Source organism: Pungitius pungitius, chromosome 11 (genome assembly GCF_949316345.1).
Source record: "Pungitius pungitius chromosome 11, fPunPun2.1, whole genome shotgun sequence".
NCBI classification, from domain to species: Eukaryota; Metazoa; Chordata; class Actinopteri; order Perciformes; family Gasterosteidae; genus Pungitius; species Pungitius pungitius.
This window is the reverse complement of record NC_084910.1, coordinates 8,027,055-8,044,101: the sequence shown is the minus strand read 5'-3', so window position 1 is coordinate 8,044,101 and position 17,047 is coordinate 8,027,055. Positions and strand designations below refer to the sequence as shown.

At 39.7% G+C, this 17,047-nt stretch overlaps 1 protein-coding gene across 3 annotated transcripts in view; it reads right to left on the bottom strand.

Annotated features, from left to right (window-relative positions):
• The window catches only part of grik2 (glutamate receptor, ionotropic, kainate 2), a 238,286-nt gene that overhangs the window by 168,450 nt on the left and 52,789 nt on the right, over positions 1 to 17,047 (bottom strand). For all 3 annotated transcript variants that reach the window (XM_062565669.1, XM_062565670.1, XM_062565671.1), the window contains exons 3-4: positions 5,174 to 5,341; positions 1,243 to 1,500 (exon numbers count right to left, since the gene is read on the bottom strand). In XM_062565669.1, the coding sequence (XP_062421653.1) occupies positions 1,243 to 1,500; positions 5,174 to 5,341 (426 nt within the window). The remainder of the gene's footprint in view (positions 1 to 1,242; positions 1,501 to 5,173; positions 5,342 to 17,047) is intronic.

The window sequence follows — 17,047 nt, the reverse complement described above, 5'->3', positions numbered from 1 at the left end:
TTGGTTCAAAACGTTTGTCAGTCTGAAGGTTGATCCTATATTGACGTGCCAGAATTTTTTATTTTCACAGAACCACCAGAGAAGCTATGGCCATTGTCATTCTAAGCGGTTTGAAAAAAGCTAGGCACTTTCAAAATAATTTAGCAAGAGATTGGATGAACCACCTGTGGGGGGAACAGAAAGGCTTCATTGGCGTTTTGTGCTCGTCTGTCCATGAAGAGGTACTCTCCTGGTCTTATATAACTGATTGGCAGTATCTTTGCCTCACACACACATGAAAGCCATGGCCGAAGCTGCTAGTAGCTCCTCACACGATGCTGATTGGTCCAAGCTCTGGCCTGCTGGACCTAAACATTACACAAAGTCTGGCAAATTGGATTTTTATGCGATATGTGATTGTGTGTTTCTTGCGTTATCTCAGCACATCAAGAGATCCAGCTGCTGTGAAACATATAGCTGGTGTCTCATTTACCAGGGCCATCGTTCCTGGATTGCTTAATGTCCTCACTGCGTTGTTGGCACACTCAAAACTTAATAAATACCAATGTTATATTGTTTGTCGTCAATTTTTTTTTCTCATTTGATTTTTTAAAGATGTATAATTAAGCTATTATTTAGTTCTAAAAGCTATTCTTTCATTCTAAATAGAAAAAGTGGAAGGTCCTGTCCTTGCTGAAATAAAGTGCAGCGTTTTAATCTATATACTAATGTATGTATCTTACTTTATTTCCCTAATTTTAGTCTGTTTCCAATAGAGGTATTGTGTGACAGATTGGTACACCTTGCTTTTGTTTTCCCAAAATGCAAGGAATTGGGCTTAATCAGGGTGGTAACAACAGTAGTGTAGTAGTACAGTAAATAACCTGACCTCTGGTATCCCTAAAAGTGATCTTATGCTGTGTCTTCAGAGGAAGCAAAGGGCCTTTCAAATGATAATGATACAAAAAAAATGTGTCAATTAAATGTTCGCCGGCATCAACACAATAATAATGCGTTAACTTCCCTAGTCCAGCTCCAATATATGTTTAAATATGTGTATTAAAGAAAATGAATAAATGTTTGTTTATTTTTTTGTAGAAAGAGCATTGTAAAAAATCTTGAATGATCTGAAATACAGGGAATTTAAAATGTACGAAATCCACCCGAGCGACAACAAGGACAATGATTATCGGTTATTCAATACTACTGGACAACTTAAATGAATAGAATGACAAATCAGCAGAGGAACATTAGTGGTCTTACCAGTGCTGTCATCATATACCACAGTGACGGTCTTCCACTTGAAAAAGTGTACTAGATCCAAGATGGCTCGGCTGAGGGAAGAGAAGTCTGGATAGAGGCTAACGTAGAAGATGTCTCTGTTGTCCGATACTTGGTGCTTCCATTTCGTCTGGATGTGTGGAACCCCCAGTGCATTGCAAATGGATTGGACAGCATTGGCCGAGGAGCTGTGTGATGGACCAAAGATGGCCGCCACACCCAGAGAGAGCTGGTCACAGGCTAAAAAGGAGGAATATTTGACAGGTTAGCTTCATCCTACTATGATGCTGCATTTGTTCTTTTTCATAAGGCTTTTGGGGATTATGGGTGTATAGAACAATATGGGATATGTGAACAGCATTTATCAGAGAGTTATTTTTAATCCTTATCACATGTGCAAGTCTGCAAATATTCCATATTTGTATTATTGTCAACAAATCCCATTTACTACTTAAACAACAAATGAGTGTATGCTGTATGATGTTTGATTGTTTTCCAACCCTCCTGTACTGAGCCTTTTTTAGGGAACCTGTCAATGAAGGAACCCTTCGGCTTGGGCCTGAGCCACACACGTTTCCACGAATGTTTGGATTTGGTCTTGATTTGTGGATGATCGGGGAAACTATGGCCCTTTCTCAATATGCGTTCTTGTGTGGACTTTTGTTCTCGTGGACTCGTAAAACGTCATCAGTCGCAGCCCGAGTACAAATTCTAAAGTCCGCATCTGGCCCGAGAACGATCATAATACCCGGATGTGACTCGCCCCGCCCATTTTACCGGGCATGCATCGGAGCAGGCTCTTCTGTTCTTGTGAGAGATAAATATCCCAGAATGCATTTCACCTCAGCAACAGGCAACAACAACAAGGGGAAATAAACAACTTTATGTCGAAGTTTATAAATACTACTTTATCTAAGTAACGTAATGTATGTTTATGACTGAAGTTAGTTGTTTAAGCAACTTTTGTTGTTACAATCTGTTCCGTGGATGGAGATGTGAGGTGTAGTTAACGAACCGTCAGACCCTCCAGCACTGGGCGGTCAGCTCATCTCAGCCCACAGAAAGCAGCCTGTTTTCGGCGAGTCTTCTGTGAAATGCTCCGCAGCGGTTATACATGAGATTTAACTGTATATATAACGAGTCTTCATACGTTATAATGTGGTGTCAGAGACTGATGTTGTTCACCGGTAACGTGTTTGAGGGCAGAGTTTAGATTCATAACTTCATGTTTAAATGTAACTTTAACGTATTGTCTGTAACCGCAGAGTGCAGCTTCTTTATTGTCCATCATTGTGCATTAAAACTAACAATGTTTTAATTAAAGGACATGAGGGCACCGTCCTCAAGACTCTAAATCGGCAGCAGAACTTCAGCTTCAAAGAAACTCTGAAGCTCTGAATTATAATAATAATGAATAAAATAATTCCACATATGAATTATTGTATAGTTCTCTGTAAGATCTTTGATGTGTGGTCATCAGCTTGCTCAATATTATATATACCATTTCTAATTTTAAATGAAAATGAGACAAAAGCTTGTTAATAGTAAAATATTTAAGTCAAAAACTAAATTAAAACGTATTAGCAAGACCAGCTGACGTGGTGACGTCATCAAGTCAGCTGCTGTTCCAATTGCGGAAATGTCCGTTCTCCGTTCTCCCGAACCTGCGAGTCAGGACTCCCAGTCTGTCTCCCGAGTCTATTCTCGCGGGAACGCAAGTCCGTTCTCGCCGTCTCAGGTATTGAGAAAGGGCCTATGAGATCAGCCTCGTCCTCAGATCAGGAGAGCCACAGAGGATTGAAAACAAGCCAACATTTTGAAATCAGGGGCAGACACAATTGGTCTGACTCATTCTGTGTCATCCATGTGTAAATATATATTAGTGCTTGGCAACAAATACAATTTTAATGTGGAAAATGCAATAGTGAATTCAAAAGTAATATATTTGTATAAACAAATAATGTGCTTTTAACAGATTTATTGTCTTACAAAGTAGCAGTTAAAATATTGTTGTATATCTCAACTTAATCAATTTAAAATGAAAAATAATTCTAACTAAATACCAAACCAAAGCTATTTGAGACTGTCAGTGTATTAATGTTTTATCTAGCTTGTTGGAGAAAACTAAGATTTAAACCAATGTTTAGTGTCAGATAGGTTCGCTGGTGCAGGCGTAACAGGAAGTAGGACCCAGCCGCAGGATTCTCAACAGAAGTGTTCTTTATTAAACACACAGAAACAAGAACAGAGGCATGCTCCAACGGACGGTTGACTAGACAATGATGCGACAAGGGACAACAGGCACACAGGGCTAAAATACACAAGGGAGGTGCAGGTGATTGGACACAGGTGGGAACACTCAGGCAATCACAGGACAGGACAGGAAGTGAAGCTCACCCAGAGACACGAGAGACAAGAAACTACAAAATAAAAACGGAAGAGGACCCAAACCGTGACAGTTTAGTCAATGTGTCTTCAGAGGCAGTAAGAAAAGGGTATTTCAAATGATAGTGATTCAGTGCGTCAATAAAATATTTATATAACAAGTCAGTCCTAGTCATCTCAACATATGTGTAAATATTAGGGCCGGGACTCGATTAAAAATATTAATCTAATTAATTAGAGGCTTTGTAATGAATTAATCTAAATTAATCGCATATATTATACATACAAATATTTGACCTGAGAACAGTGAGAAGTCATTTTTTTCACATGGATTTTTATTTTTGTTCAACCAATTCCAGTGTAGCAATAGCATATTTAGAAATATAGTACTTTCAGAAATTCAGGTAGCCTATAGGTAAGTAGACCTTCTGTAAACTATGTTTTTTTAAGTAGACCAATACTTTCAAGTACATTCAGTACATTATTTTTTCAGACATGGTCTTAGTTACCCTGGTCCTTAAACCAGTCATCTGGTGCAGTGTGGGTTGGGTGTGGGTCCTTGTACTCGGAGTCGGGCTAACGTCCACGGTAGCTGCTAATTGTTTTGCGTTGAGGTGATACTTGAGGCTCGATGCGAATTCCTTGTTGCATAGCTTGCACACAACCATGCTCTTATCGACGCTTCCATCAGTTTGTTTTTTATAATAAAATTTCCCATTCACGGGGCCACCCGACACAGTCTCGTCAGCTTCTTCGTTCATGTTCACTGTGATTTGTTGTTGTCTGAAGTCATGAACGCTAGCTGGTGCTCCAGTATAATCGGTCCGCCGAAACTCATCCAGTGAGAAACGTTCCGCGGTGCAAAAAATAAGTGTAAAAATGCGTAAAAAATGTTGAATGTGTTATTTTTTGTGTAATCAATTAATCTTAATTCACATTATCGCATTAATTAAGATTAATTAATTACAAAGTCCCGGCCCTAGTAATTATATGATATATGTGAAATATAGAAAATAAATATGTATTTATTGATTTAGTTGCTTTAATAAAATTATGTTTGGGGGACATAAAAACAAGTGCACTGTCTTTGTATTAGCTCAACTGTGCACCCTAATCACCTTTCAAAGGAAGTTGGCTGAATCACTCATGCAACATATAATGGCCCGTAATTGATAAGAGACTTGAAATGTCAACCTGATGCACACACAAAACTGATAGATTATAGCACTTTATAGGCTGTCTCTGGGGGCCAAACCGGTCCCTGAATTACTGCCGCTGAGTCATTACCTGGAACCAATCAATTTTCTCTGTTTACATTTGAAGTGCTCAGCCATTTCTCCCTCGCCTGATTATAATTGTCACAATCTAAGCCACCTCAGCTCACAGGCCTCAAACGGGGAATACATTTCCAATGCAAAGCAGCTACGTGCACACGCACATTCCCTCGCTCTATACATACACAAACACATGCAGCAGACGAGATTATGCCTAGACCGGAGGCACATGTTCTGACTTCATACACAAATACCTTTCCTTGAGGCTTCAAAGCTGTCATAGATGTTTATCCTTTGGATGTCGTAGGTGAGCGTGGTGTTTGGCAGTAGGGTTCTGTTCCTGTTGATTGTGTTTAAAGCAAATTTAAAGGCTAATTCCTCTGCACCCGAAGGACCGCTTTCAATGGACTCAAATATCCCTCCTGTCAATGAAAAAGAAACACCTGGTTAGTGATTTATTTTGGTTGACTTTTTATGGTACGAAAATATGCTTTAGCACTGCATTGCAAATCATTAAAAATGTTAATTTTCTACATTATTAAAAAGAAAAAAGAAAAAGACATGTCAACTGCATACCTGCATTGCCGATTCATCACTTACTCATTACCAATGAAACAATAAATGCATTACTTTTCATAAATATTCATCAAAGGAAATAATAAGAACTTTGAGTAATTAGTGAAGCTATGCAAACTTTGATATTTGTGCTACATTGCCATTGGTTTCCCTGCCTATTTATGGATTAAAAACTCTAACTCAAGAGTCAATGCAAAGCTTGTTTCAACACCCCCAAGTCCTGGTAAGACACACAACATTTATTTACACAACTTGTTGCAAAAAAAAAAATGAATCACAATAATCCTTTTGGTTATTACACAACAGCCCAATAAAACATTGTATATAGTAAACAGTAAATTTCTCCCTCATATTTTGGGACGACATTCCAGTCTGTGTCATTTTTCTTAACTTTAAAGTGTTTGCAGTGAAAGAGAGCTTTTAGAAATTCAACATCTTTTCTAGTGATCTTGTGTTTTTTTATTTCACATGGCCAACCTCGAGTCTCAATATTGGAATGTACTACAAAACCCTAGTATTAATCTCAACAACTTCTTCTTAAAGCCTTTGACCACCCACTGAGTTATTTTCCACTAATCTGGCTAATTGGACCTCTTTATTCTAGATAGGTGTAGCCTCAACGTATTCCTGAGTCTTCTGTTCTTCTTTAAACATGTTGAATTACCAAGACTGGTGACCCACTGCCAACCTGAGCAGAGATCTAATCTACTATGGAACTGAAATACATCTGTTTGGCATAACAGAGGCATCAACATTTAGTGGCAAAAAAATTTCTATGGGTTAATGGGAGTACAACTTTTGTCACAAAAGGGGATTGCTCTCACACACCAAAGAATCTCCCATCAACACAGAGTCAGAGCAGAAGGAAATTCATGCGGAACAACAAGAGGAGCATTTCACAGACGTGTTGCCGAGAACAGGCTGCTCTCTGCGGGCTGCGATGAGGCCGACCGCCCCGTGCTGGAAGAGTCAGATGGTCCCGTTAACTACTCCTCACATCTCCATATCCACAGAGCAAATTGTTACAAAGGCTGACTGTTGACGAAGCTGTCTGAAAAAGTCATAAAATCACATCCCGTGACTTAAATATAGTAGTATTTAAAAACTTGGACCTACACAAGGACGGAGAAGTGCGGTCTTAAAAGCATATAAGGGCGTAAGATTGGTGCTTTTGGTTGTTTAAAAGCTGCACTCTTTGCTTCTGCCTACCAATGTAACAGATGTCTTCTGTGTGTATGTGAGATTTAATTCATACACACTAGTGAGATGCTCTTAAATTCACTAGTGAGATTACGTGTATGAATACATGTATCTAAACTTTTGAAATCTTTGTAATCATATGCAAGAGATTAACTTATGGATGTATAAGTGTTCATCAATATACACAACCTTTTCATATGTGCATGCATCAAATGATTCACATGTGTGTGGAGGTGGCACAGCAGTAAATATGTATGCATAAGTGTTTCAGAAGAGTATGTAGAACGTTTTATATATGTGCGTGTATAGGTTAAAGAGTTTGAATGTATGTGTCTCTCTAGTGTGTGTGAGAGCATTTCAACAGTGAGCGTAAGAGTGTTTCATTAGTACGTACTTTAGTGTAAGTGTCTCAGTCCTATACGACCCCTCATAATCATGTGTCCCCTGCGTAAACCCAGAATAGAAGAGTTTGGAGATCTCTTCTGACCTTTGGTTTGTTTGAATATGCCTCAAATCTCAAATGTGACAGCTTTGAAATGGCTTCGAAAAGGCATCAAGAGTCGGGGGCAGAAAAAAGAAGAGACAGCAGGATGATGCTCGCGCGTCGCTCTCAGCTAAGACAATGTTTTAAATCAGGGATCCCCAAACTTTGTCTTGTTAGGACCGTTGCTAGCGGTCAACGGGCGGCCGGCTGGCCACATATACTCGCGCTCATAATGTCCGCACGGATTGCCGGTGGGTCGTATTCGGTACTCGTCCGCGGGCCGCCCGAAGTTTCTGTTACCGTTACCGTTTTTGTTATCATTTGTTTTTCATGTTATCATTTACGTTTTTGTTATCATTGATGTTACCTTTATCGTTTCTGTTACCGTTAGCAATAATACTAGCAATCATTCCTTAGGTGGCTAGCTAGCTAGAAATGGTATTTCTGATTATGCTTAAACTGTCATCAGCATCAATGGGGACGTGGCTCAGAAACTATCATATGATTACCTGATAGCTGATTTTGCAGCTAGGAAATGCAGGCGTGTAGGGCCTTTGACAACTGATGGTAGTGAAAATGTTTGTAATATAGTTCTATCGGATAGCAGAATGGTCTCTTTTATAGAGATGGTAAAGTAAATTCTACTGTGCAGTTTGTACTTATATATGGTTATTTGCACTTTAAAATTTGTACTTATGTATATTATTTACTGAAGAAATGTGCACATTATTACTTACACGGTTATATACTTGAATACTTTCTGCGTTTACAATGTTCGTTTCCAAATCTGTGTTTTTAGTAATTGTGGTGGTAATTGGTATTTATAATTTTATCTTTCATATAATTTCTTTTCATGTTTGTTTATGTAAATTATTTATGTTTATTTGGGGAATAAAGAGAACCTAACTAAGAAAATCTGAATGGTTGTTATTCCTGTGGTGGTGGTGGTGGTTGGTTGGTTCGTTGGTTGGGGGGGCACCACTAAGCATTTGTGCTTAGGGCACCCAAATGGCTAGCGCCGGCCCTGAGTATCATGAAGGGCATTCAGATAACGAATGATGGTATGTTACTGAATTACAATCTAAGGCACTGTAAAGCCCTTCCTTCAGAGAGCCACAGAGGTTTTCTTCAGACGGTGGGTCGCCGCAGCTACAGCCCTCCAGTGAATACTTTTGACAGCAAGTAGATGAATGGACCGAGAGGAGGCCTGGGGAGTTGAGAGTGGGGGTGGTTTTTGAGATCAATGTACTCTGATTGGCCAGCAAATCAATCAACCCAACCCTTGGGGAGCAGTGGAGAGCAACAGTGAGAGATTGAAGTGTTTTGTTAGGTTTCGCCCCATGGCCTGGCCCTGCTTACTGCGTGTCAGTCAGGGGGAGCTTTATTTACTCCAACACTGCAGAACCCTCTTGTCTAGACACAATCCATACACACTTTTGCACAAGTGTTGCAGGCCCTTCTTGCCACAAGCGATCACAGAGGCTGATCTGAACAATGCTTCCTTACAGTGATTTGCACATATGAATTCTTTAGAATTGTTTCAAAGGAAATCATTTTGTCTGCATGCTTGAGGTTAAAGCAAACATCTAAACAGAAAGACCTCAGACTGCAGCAGCATTATCGAAAGGTTTCTTCTTTCATTAGTAATCATCTCATGGGAGACCCCTATTTTACTTGCTATAATGCGTTTGAAGGAATTAATAAGCATCAGTTAAGCGGGATGTACTATAATTGGAAAGCTGAGCCTCTGGAATGGGTCCGTTCACACACGAGAAACTGAGAATCGGAGCGGTTTAATTGAAAGGAATCTGGCCTGTAAAATGTAGATGAATCACTGCAGAGGTGAATAGCTATTAGAGAGATGACTGTCCAATCTGATGAGAAAGTGTCTCACTTGTCCTCATGGAGAGAAAACCTTCCAATTATTGTTTTCATTTTTATTTTTAGAGTTAGTCTTGTTAGGACTCAGATTGAATTTCAAATTCATTTTTTATTTTATTTTGTACTTCCCAAATCGATAATTACAAATTAGCCTCAGAGGGCTTTACAGTCTGTACACATGCAACATCCTCTGTCCTCAAACCCTCGGCACATTGGCCAAACAAGTTGCAAAACTACAATGTATGGTTCACTTAAATATCTGCTTTTTTATGGGTTTTTACAGGTTTTGATATTCCTTCAGCTGTTTACCTGACAGCATTTTTAAAATTGTCAATGCTGACAGCACAACTAGAAACTATGCTTTGTTTGTATGGGACATAATGTGGAATGTTAACATGATCAGATAAAGTCATTGTTCGACTCAGCGGGCAAGTACTCAAATAAGGTATTTGTACTTGGTAAATACATGTGGTATCTGCATCTATAATTTGTGCCACTAGTTAAAAGGGAAATGTTTGATCAAGAGATAAAGAAATGCAAGTTCACCCAAACAGTTGTTTTTCATTGCTCCGGAGCTGAGCAGCCTGTGCAGTCTTTTGTGTATTTGCGGGTGAATAAACTGCCTCCGGTAACAGTCCTTCATGCTGCCGTACCGGGAGCCACAGAGCCGTGATCAGTCAAGCGAGAAATCCATCAGCACTTCATCAATCTGATGAAATGACAGTGGACACACAGTGACCACAGCACTCGGAGCCGTCGGCACGTCCCTTACTTTGCCCAAGGATTTGTTGAAGAGTAACAATCCCAACAGACAAAATGAAACAAACATGCTCAAAACTGTGCCTGGTACTTAAGCAAAGGGCCACTCAGGGCCGAGTAGCTCAGGGATTTAACTAAAATGTTAAACTGGGATGTTAGGCAGGATGCCAAGTGAAGAAAAACAGCTGCTCAAAATCACTATAAGGGACAGCTTATTAACTACAACAATACACAAGGTATATTCAGGGCACAAATGGTCAAAACGCTTACCTTTGTAACAATGAATTCAACACAATTCTGCTCAGTAATGTAATACGTTACAGTTTCCCATGAATCTTTGCAAACAGAGTTTCGTATTGTTCTCTTTGTTGTAAGCTGCTTTGTTTTACAATCTTTTATTAATATTTCTTTGATGTTTTTCAACAATAGCAGTGCAGACATCAGTGTTTACCTGAGGTGCTTCTGTTACACCTTTTATCCATTGACATTATAATAAATTTAAGTAAGTAAAAAATATGTTCTTCGTATTAAAATAAAAATATCAATATCAATGCCAACAAATTGTGTAAGAAATGTATGTTGGTTTTCCTGTAAATAAAATTCAAGAAATAACAGACAACATCTCTGCCTACATAAAGATACAAACAAACCGGAATACAAAATCCAAATGTATTTTTTAAATCAATTTTTAAGGAAATGATTAAATTATATTGTTCCACATTTAACGAAATAGTTAAGTTGCAATCTCTCCAAGTGACAATTAGTGTTCTGTTTGAGTAGATTTCACATGTTTAAAGTTACGATAACAAAAATGAGGTAAAGTCTACCTAACATTTATTAACACTTTATACAACTGATTACTTTAAAAAAGTAGGTAATATAAACTATTAATACCTAATCATTTTTATTAAAAATGGAACAATATGACTTATTAACCATTACTTAATCAAGGAAGGTAAGCTTTACTAAAATGGGTTATAATTACTACCTTCAAGAATATGTGAAAACCTCCACCATTCTGCCATGAAAACAGGTCAATTGAGACTAGCATCAGGTTTGCTTTTTTCATTATATTTGGGTTTCACTTTTCTGGATATGGTGGTAATACACCAACATTGAGGATTTTTTGGAATTGGTTTTGGAGATGGAATTGAATGTCGAAAACATTTCACAGAAGATAACAAAGTTGTCAAGTTCTAGTGTGTCACAAAAAGTGTGTATTTTCAAGACTGTTGTCTATTAAATCTGTAATGATTCTAGCAGCAAAAAGGGTCTGTAGAATACAATTTTACCCCGGTATAAAGTGAGCACAGTGACAGGGGCCCAGAGCCACATCAAACCACAGTCAGAGTCAGAATCATCATTAAGTCTGATTCCCGTCGGTATGGACATTTGTCCTGAAAGCAGTTGTAGTTAATTATGACACTGGTGGTAGTGTTAAAGTCAGCCCAATAATCAGAGCCATAAACAAAAGTCAAAATCTGGCCAAGGAGGGTGTGGAGCTGAACGGTGACAACCAGCGCCGGCGCTCCGCACAGGCACATCACGCACTGCGCGTATGGCACCAAGTGCCAGGGGGGGCATCAAAAAATCTGGGTCGTAAAAAATCATCACAGTAGGCTACTAGTATAAATAACAAATAAAATATGTCTAAAGCATGTTAATATGAAAAAGCAATACAAAAGTAATAGGCCTAGACGAAATTAATCGAGAAAAAGGGGAGCCTCCTGTGCGGCCTCCCCTCCCCCCACCTCCCAGTGGTTTGTTCGATTATGCCTCAAATCTCAAATGTGACAGCTTCGAAATGGCTTCGAAAAGGCATCAAGAGTCGGGGGCGGAAAAAAGAAAAAAGAAGAGACAGCGGGATGATGCTCGCGCGTCGCTCTCAAGTAAGACAATGTTTTAAATCAGGGGTCCCCAAACTTTGTCTTGTTAGGACCGTTGCTAGCGGTCAACGGGCGGCCGGCTGGCCACATATACTCGCGCTCATAATGTCCGCACGGATCGCTGGTGGGCCGTATTCGGTACTCGTCCGCGGGCCGCCCGAAGTTTCTGTTACCGTTACCGTTTTTGTTATCATTTGTTTTTTATGTTATCATTTACGTTTTTGTTATCATTGATGTTATCGTTTCTGTTACCATTAGCAATAAGACTAGCAGTCATTCCTTAGGTTGCTAGCTAGCTAGCAATGGTATTTCTGATTATGCTTAAATTGGGCCTGCTATTTCTTTTAGCCATCAGAGTCAGGTAACATTAGCCTATTAGCCTAGTTTGCTTTGCACTTCAGGACGCTTTTTTTGCGTTTGTTATCAAGTATATTCAAACAATCTTATTGTGTTGTGAAAAAGTAGCCTAGCTACAAGTGATACTTTCACAACGTAATGAAATGATGAGTGGGAAACGGCTCTTTGTAAGGTTAACTTTATAGCTGATTTTGCAGCTAAGAAATGCAGGCGTAGGGCCTTTGACAACTGATGGTAGTGAAAATGTTTGTAATATAGTATCCGATAGCAGGTCTCTTTTATAGAGATGATAAAGTAAATTCTACTGTGCAGTTTGTACTTATGTATGGTTATTTGCACTTTATTATTAGGGACTGAGCTGACTGAAAGTCGGGCGAAGCCCTATTGTGTTTCGAAGAATTCTTCTTATTATTATTATTTCACCACTTCAATGGCACTTTTGGGGCCTTTGCCATGTTCAAAAACTCTTGAATTTTTGCAGGCGCTTCAGAAGTGGGAAAAATTTAGATATTCTTCGGGTCCCGCAATTAGGGGAGAATCAAAAGTGCTCTCTAGCGCCCCCTTAAGTGCTTCCTCTGGGGACATTTTTGCCCACTTTTACCGATTGACTTGAAATTTTGCACACAGGTGCTCTTGGATATGCTCTACAACCCTCTACCCCCACCCCCTCAAATGGTGGAGGGGGGGCCGGTCTACACGGTGAGGAAACTGTTGGCGGAACCCTCTCTCTGCGTCCGAGTCCTCCTCCTACGCCGCCACCTGCATGACAAAATCTTTAGAACATGTTCACATTGGGTCCTAGAACTTCCCCTGAATTTTTTTTTAAAAATCGAACATTAGGGGGCGCTATAGTGATTCTCTGTATTTTTTATTGTTTTTCGCAATTTCCACCATATTTTGGTTTTACAAACGAACAAACTCCTCCGAGAGTTTAAATCCGATCGATTTCAAAATCAGGCAAGTTGATCCTGACACCCATGGGGTCAAAAGTTATCTCTTAAAATCAAGAGTTTTCATAAAACTACCTGGGCGTGAGCTTGCGTGCAGTTTGGACAATTTTGGACAATTTTCTTCAAAATGTAAAATGATATAACTCCAAGGAACATTGATATTTCTGGCTAGAAATTTTAATTCATGATGCTTGTGTAGCCCTATAAGTATTGCCATGAAAGGATTTTCGAAAAAGTATAGCGCCACCTATTGGCTTAGGTCAATGCAAAATTTCAACAGTCAGATGTCCATTTCCTAGCCCTTTAATCTGATCCACTTCAAATCTGTGAATATAAGTCTTAAGACTATGATGATAGATCACAGTGAAAATTGGGAATTTTGGACAAACTTTGTTGCCGTGACGACACCATCCTTGCATGAAAGTTCAAGCACATCTTCTCAGCCTTGGCAAACTCCAAAACTCTTGGAAAGCTCTGTGAGTGTCCTAGGTGATGACCTTTACAGAACTGATGTGGAGTTTTGGATCAAAAGTGGAAGATTCCCTTCATAGCGCCCCCTGGAAGATTTTGACGAAGCAGCGCCGGCACCCTGTTTGACCTACAAGTGTGGTGACTTTTTAACAAATGTATTACGGGGAGACTTAAAAAAGTCTCTGAGGACTATGCTCTAAATCAAACAGGAAGTCAGTTATAATTTTTTTAGTGTGATTATTCCCTGTATTTTTTGCAAAGAGGCGTAAACCCTTTTTGTTTTGAATCAATTATACAGACGCAATCTGGAGAACGAGACAAGTGTTGCTGTGATTATTGCTCTTCAGACTTTACCTTTATTTTACAGAAATACATCTTTTTGTTATTGTCGTCATCCTGCCCGACACCCATAACACTCACTTTGCAATCTCCATGAACTGTCTCATTTCATTTACTTTTTGCAGGCCTTTTGCAGCTCGGCAATAGCCTAGTGTTGGTGGATTCCGTTTATGAAACCACAGACTCAGGTTTGAATACCAGCCCCAAGAGTGATTTATTTTGCCTCTTTAGTCTCTTTTTGACCTGCGTGTCCTGTTGACCGCTGCCCCCCCGTCATGCAAGAAGAGGCAAAGGCCCGTTCATCGCTGCTCGCAGCTTTAATTATTATTTGTACTTATGTATATTATTTACTGAAGAAATGTGCACATTATTACTTACATTATATACTTGAATACTTTCTGCGTTTACAATGTTCAGTTCCAAATTTATGTTTTTAGTAATTGTGGTGGTATTTGGTACTTATAATTTTATCTTTTATATAATTTATTTCTTTTAATGTTTGTTTATGTAAATTATTTATGTTTATTTGGGGAATAAAGAGAACCTAACTAAGAAATTCTGAATGGTTGTTATTCCTTTGGTGGTGGTGGTGGTTGGTTGGTTCGTTGGTTGGGGGGGGCACCACCAAGCATTTGTGCTTAGGGCACCGAAATAGCTAGCGCCGGCCCTGGTGACAACAACAGGTAAGAAAAACACAAAAAACCACATTGGCTGCCAGTTGTCACGGTTTGGTTCTGCTTCATGTCTTATTTTGTAGTTTTCATGTCTCTTGTGTCCCTGGGTAACTTCACTTCCTGCCTTGTCCTGTGATTGCCTGATTGTTTCCACCTGTTTCCAATCACCTGCACCTCCCTAGTGTATTTAAGCCCTGTGTGCCTGTTGTCCCTTGTCGTGTCATTGTCTATTGTCAGTCATCGTTGGGGCACGTCCTTCGGTTTTGTGTTAAATAAAGAGCACATTTGGAAACTTTGAAACTCCTGCGTTTGAGTCCTGCCTCCTTCCTCCGCACCAGCTACGGATTGTAACACCAGTCTTAAAGTTCAGATGGAGCATCTTTAGGTTTCGTACTCCGAGTCATCCCCAGCGAAGGATGGATTTAAATCCAATTGGCTTCCTTCACGCTTTAGTAGAATGGGTTGAAGGAGGAGGACACAGTTCTATAGAGGAGCATGGCCGTCTATCAGGGATTCTGTGGTTTGATCCCGTGCATACTATCACTGTCATTGGTGTGTGAATGGGTGAATGATGACGTGTAGTGTAATAGAGTATTCTTCTCAAAGACCTCTATACAATCAGGTTGCCCTCTTACAGACGTACCAAAGAATGCAGCTTTAAGACAATTATACAACGGTTTTAATTTATTTTCAGGGCTTGAGAGAATGGAAAAGTTTTTAGTAGTTATGTCTGCCTTCTGTCATAAACCTTAGTAAGTCAGGGGATTGTTATTACTATTCATCCCAAAGAAGCGTGAATGTCTGAACCACATTTCATGGGAATTGATCTTATTTCTGAAATGACACGTTGTTGTATCTCCAAATGTCAAGCTGCTTCTAGAGAGCCCAGGATGTAGTGTCTGGTTACCATGAATGCATTGGTCTGGTACATGTTAAGATGTTTTATTTGATAAGTGACCAATCCAACCTGCTGTCTGCTGCAGATAAGAAGTCAGGTTATTACAAAAGTCAAAATAATCTGGCTGCTGACCCAAAAATAATGAAATTATTTCATTACCTAAGTGAGCTAGAATATATCTTTCTGTGGAACAAAGTCTGAAACTGTGATTCAATTCAGGATATATATATATATATATAAATTTACACTATTATATTATTTTGGTTTAAAACAAATCATATAAAATTCAACTTAAAATTAATTGATTAGTCACTGGAAGAAGCCCAAGGGGACTGCGAAGCCCATTTGATGAATGTACTAGCCAGTCAATTGATAGCATCCATTGTTTGGTTTGCTGAAATGGTTTGTGGTCTGTTGCCCTCCTTCTTCTCCTCCTCCTCCTCCTCCTCCTCCTCCTCCTCCTCCTCCTCCTCCTCCTCCTTCAGCGATTAAAGTCAATGTGGCGCTAAGACACTGGCAGACTTCACACAGAATGTTGATGCAAATATCAGAGTTCCACATTCAAATCAATTAGTTTGTGGACTTCCAGATAATCTTGCCCAAACTGGCCACAGATTTACTACTGACATTGGGATCAATCCTTAGGATGTCACAATTGCAAACAAATGTCCTTCTGAATTACAAGAGACAGCAGAGATTCTGTTTGACAAAGACGACTTCTGTGCTCGTCTGAACCCCTTCTACAAGTTCTATGGGCAACATGTCAGCCTGATCCTTGTCCATGAAGTCAATAAAGGCCCCATCTAATCCCACCTCACAGGGCTGTGACATAACTGGGGGCACTAAAAGGCTATTGGCTGGCCTTTCCCACGTCTCACTGGCAAACCAGGCATCATCTATCTCAATTTTCTCTCCCTCAAAAGAAAGAAGAGAAATGAACAATAAGTCCTGCTTCAGCTCATCTTTTCTGTTGAGTGAAAATTATTTATGAGGAAAAATGCGTTAGCTCCCGATGTCACCCCCCCCCAGCCCTCACTCCCTGTCTGTTGTTGACAGTTTGATGGTGATCAGTGTCAGAGTATCAGTGCTGCAGAACAAGAAGCGTTGCATGACGAGATCGGAGAGCATCTTCCATCTTTATCACAGCTGAGCCTCGACTGCAGTAGACCAGATTGGAGGAGAGAAGGACCACTGGAGGGCAGGAAGAGGCTAGATGCACCCGATGAAGAGAAAGAAAACATGCGATGGCCAGCGAGTGAGTGCAGAATGGTAAGGGGACGGGGAAATGGTACTCATGACACAAAATAAGACGACTTGTGCCTAAAAGTTCAGCCAACCAGCTACGTTGCACTTAGCAAAACACAACAGGTGTTAGTACTTGGGATCATTTTACACCTTCTTCAGACTGGTAATGCTACATCTGAAAGTTCAGTATACTTTTGCTTCACCATTTTCCACCAACATAAATATGCTAAAGATGACTAATAATGCTACATTTTCCAACATACCTCGAGTCTGCAGTGGCAAACACACAGTGTTACTCAATTTACATGGGATTCGCATTTCTGAAAAAGAAACCTGCCACTTTTTGATCTTGGCGTCGCTATAAGTGGGTGACGGTTCAGAATAAGTCAAATCTAAAAATAAAATGAC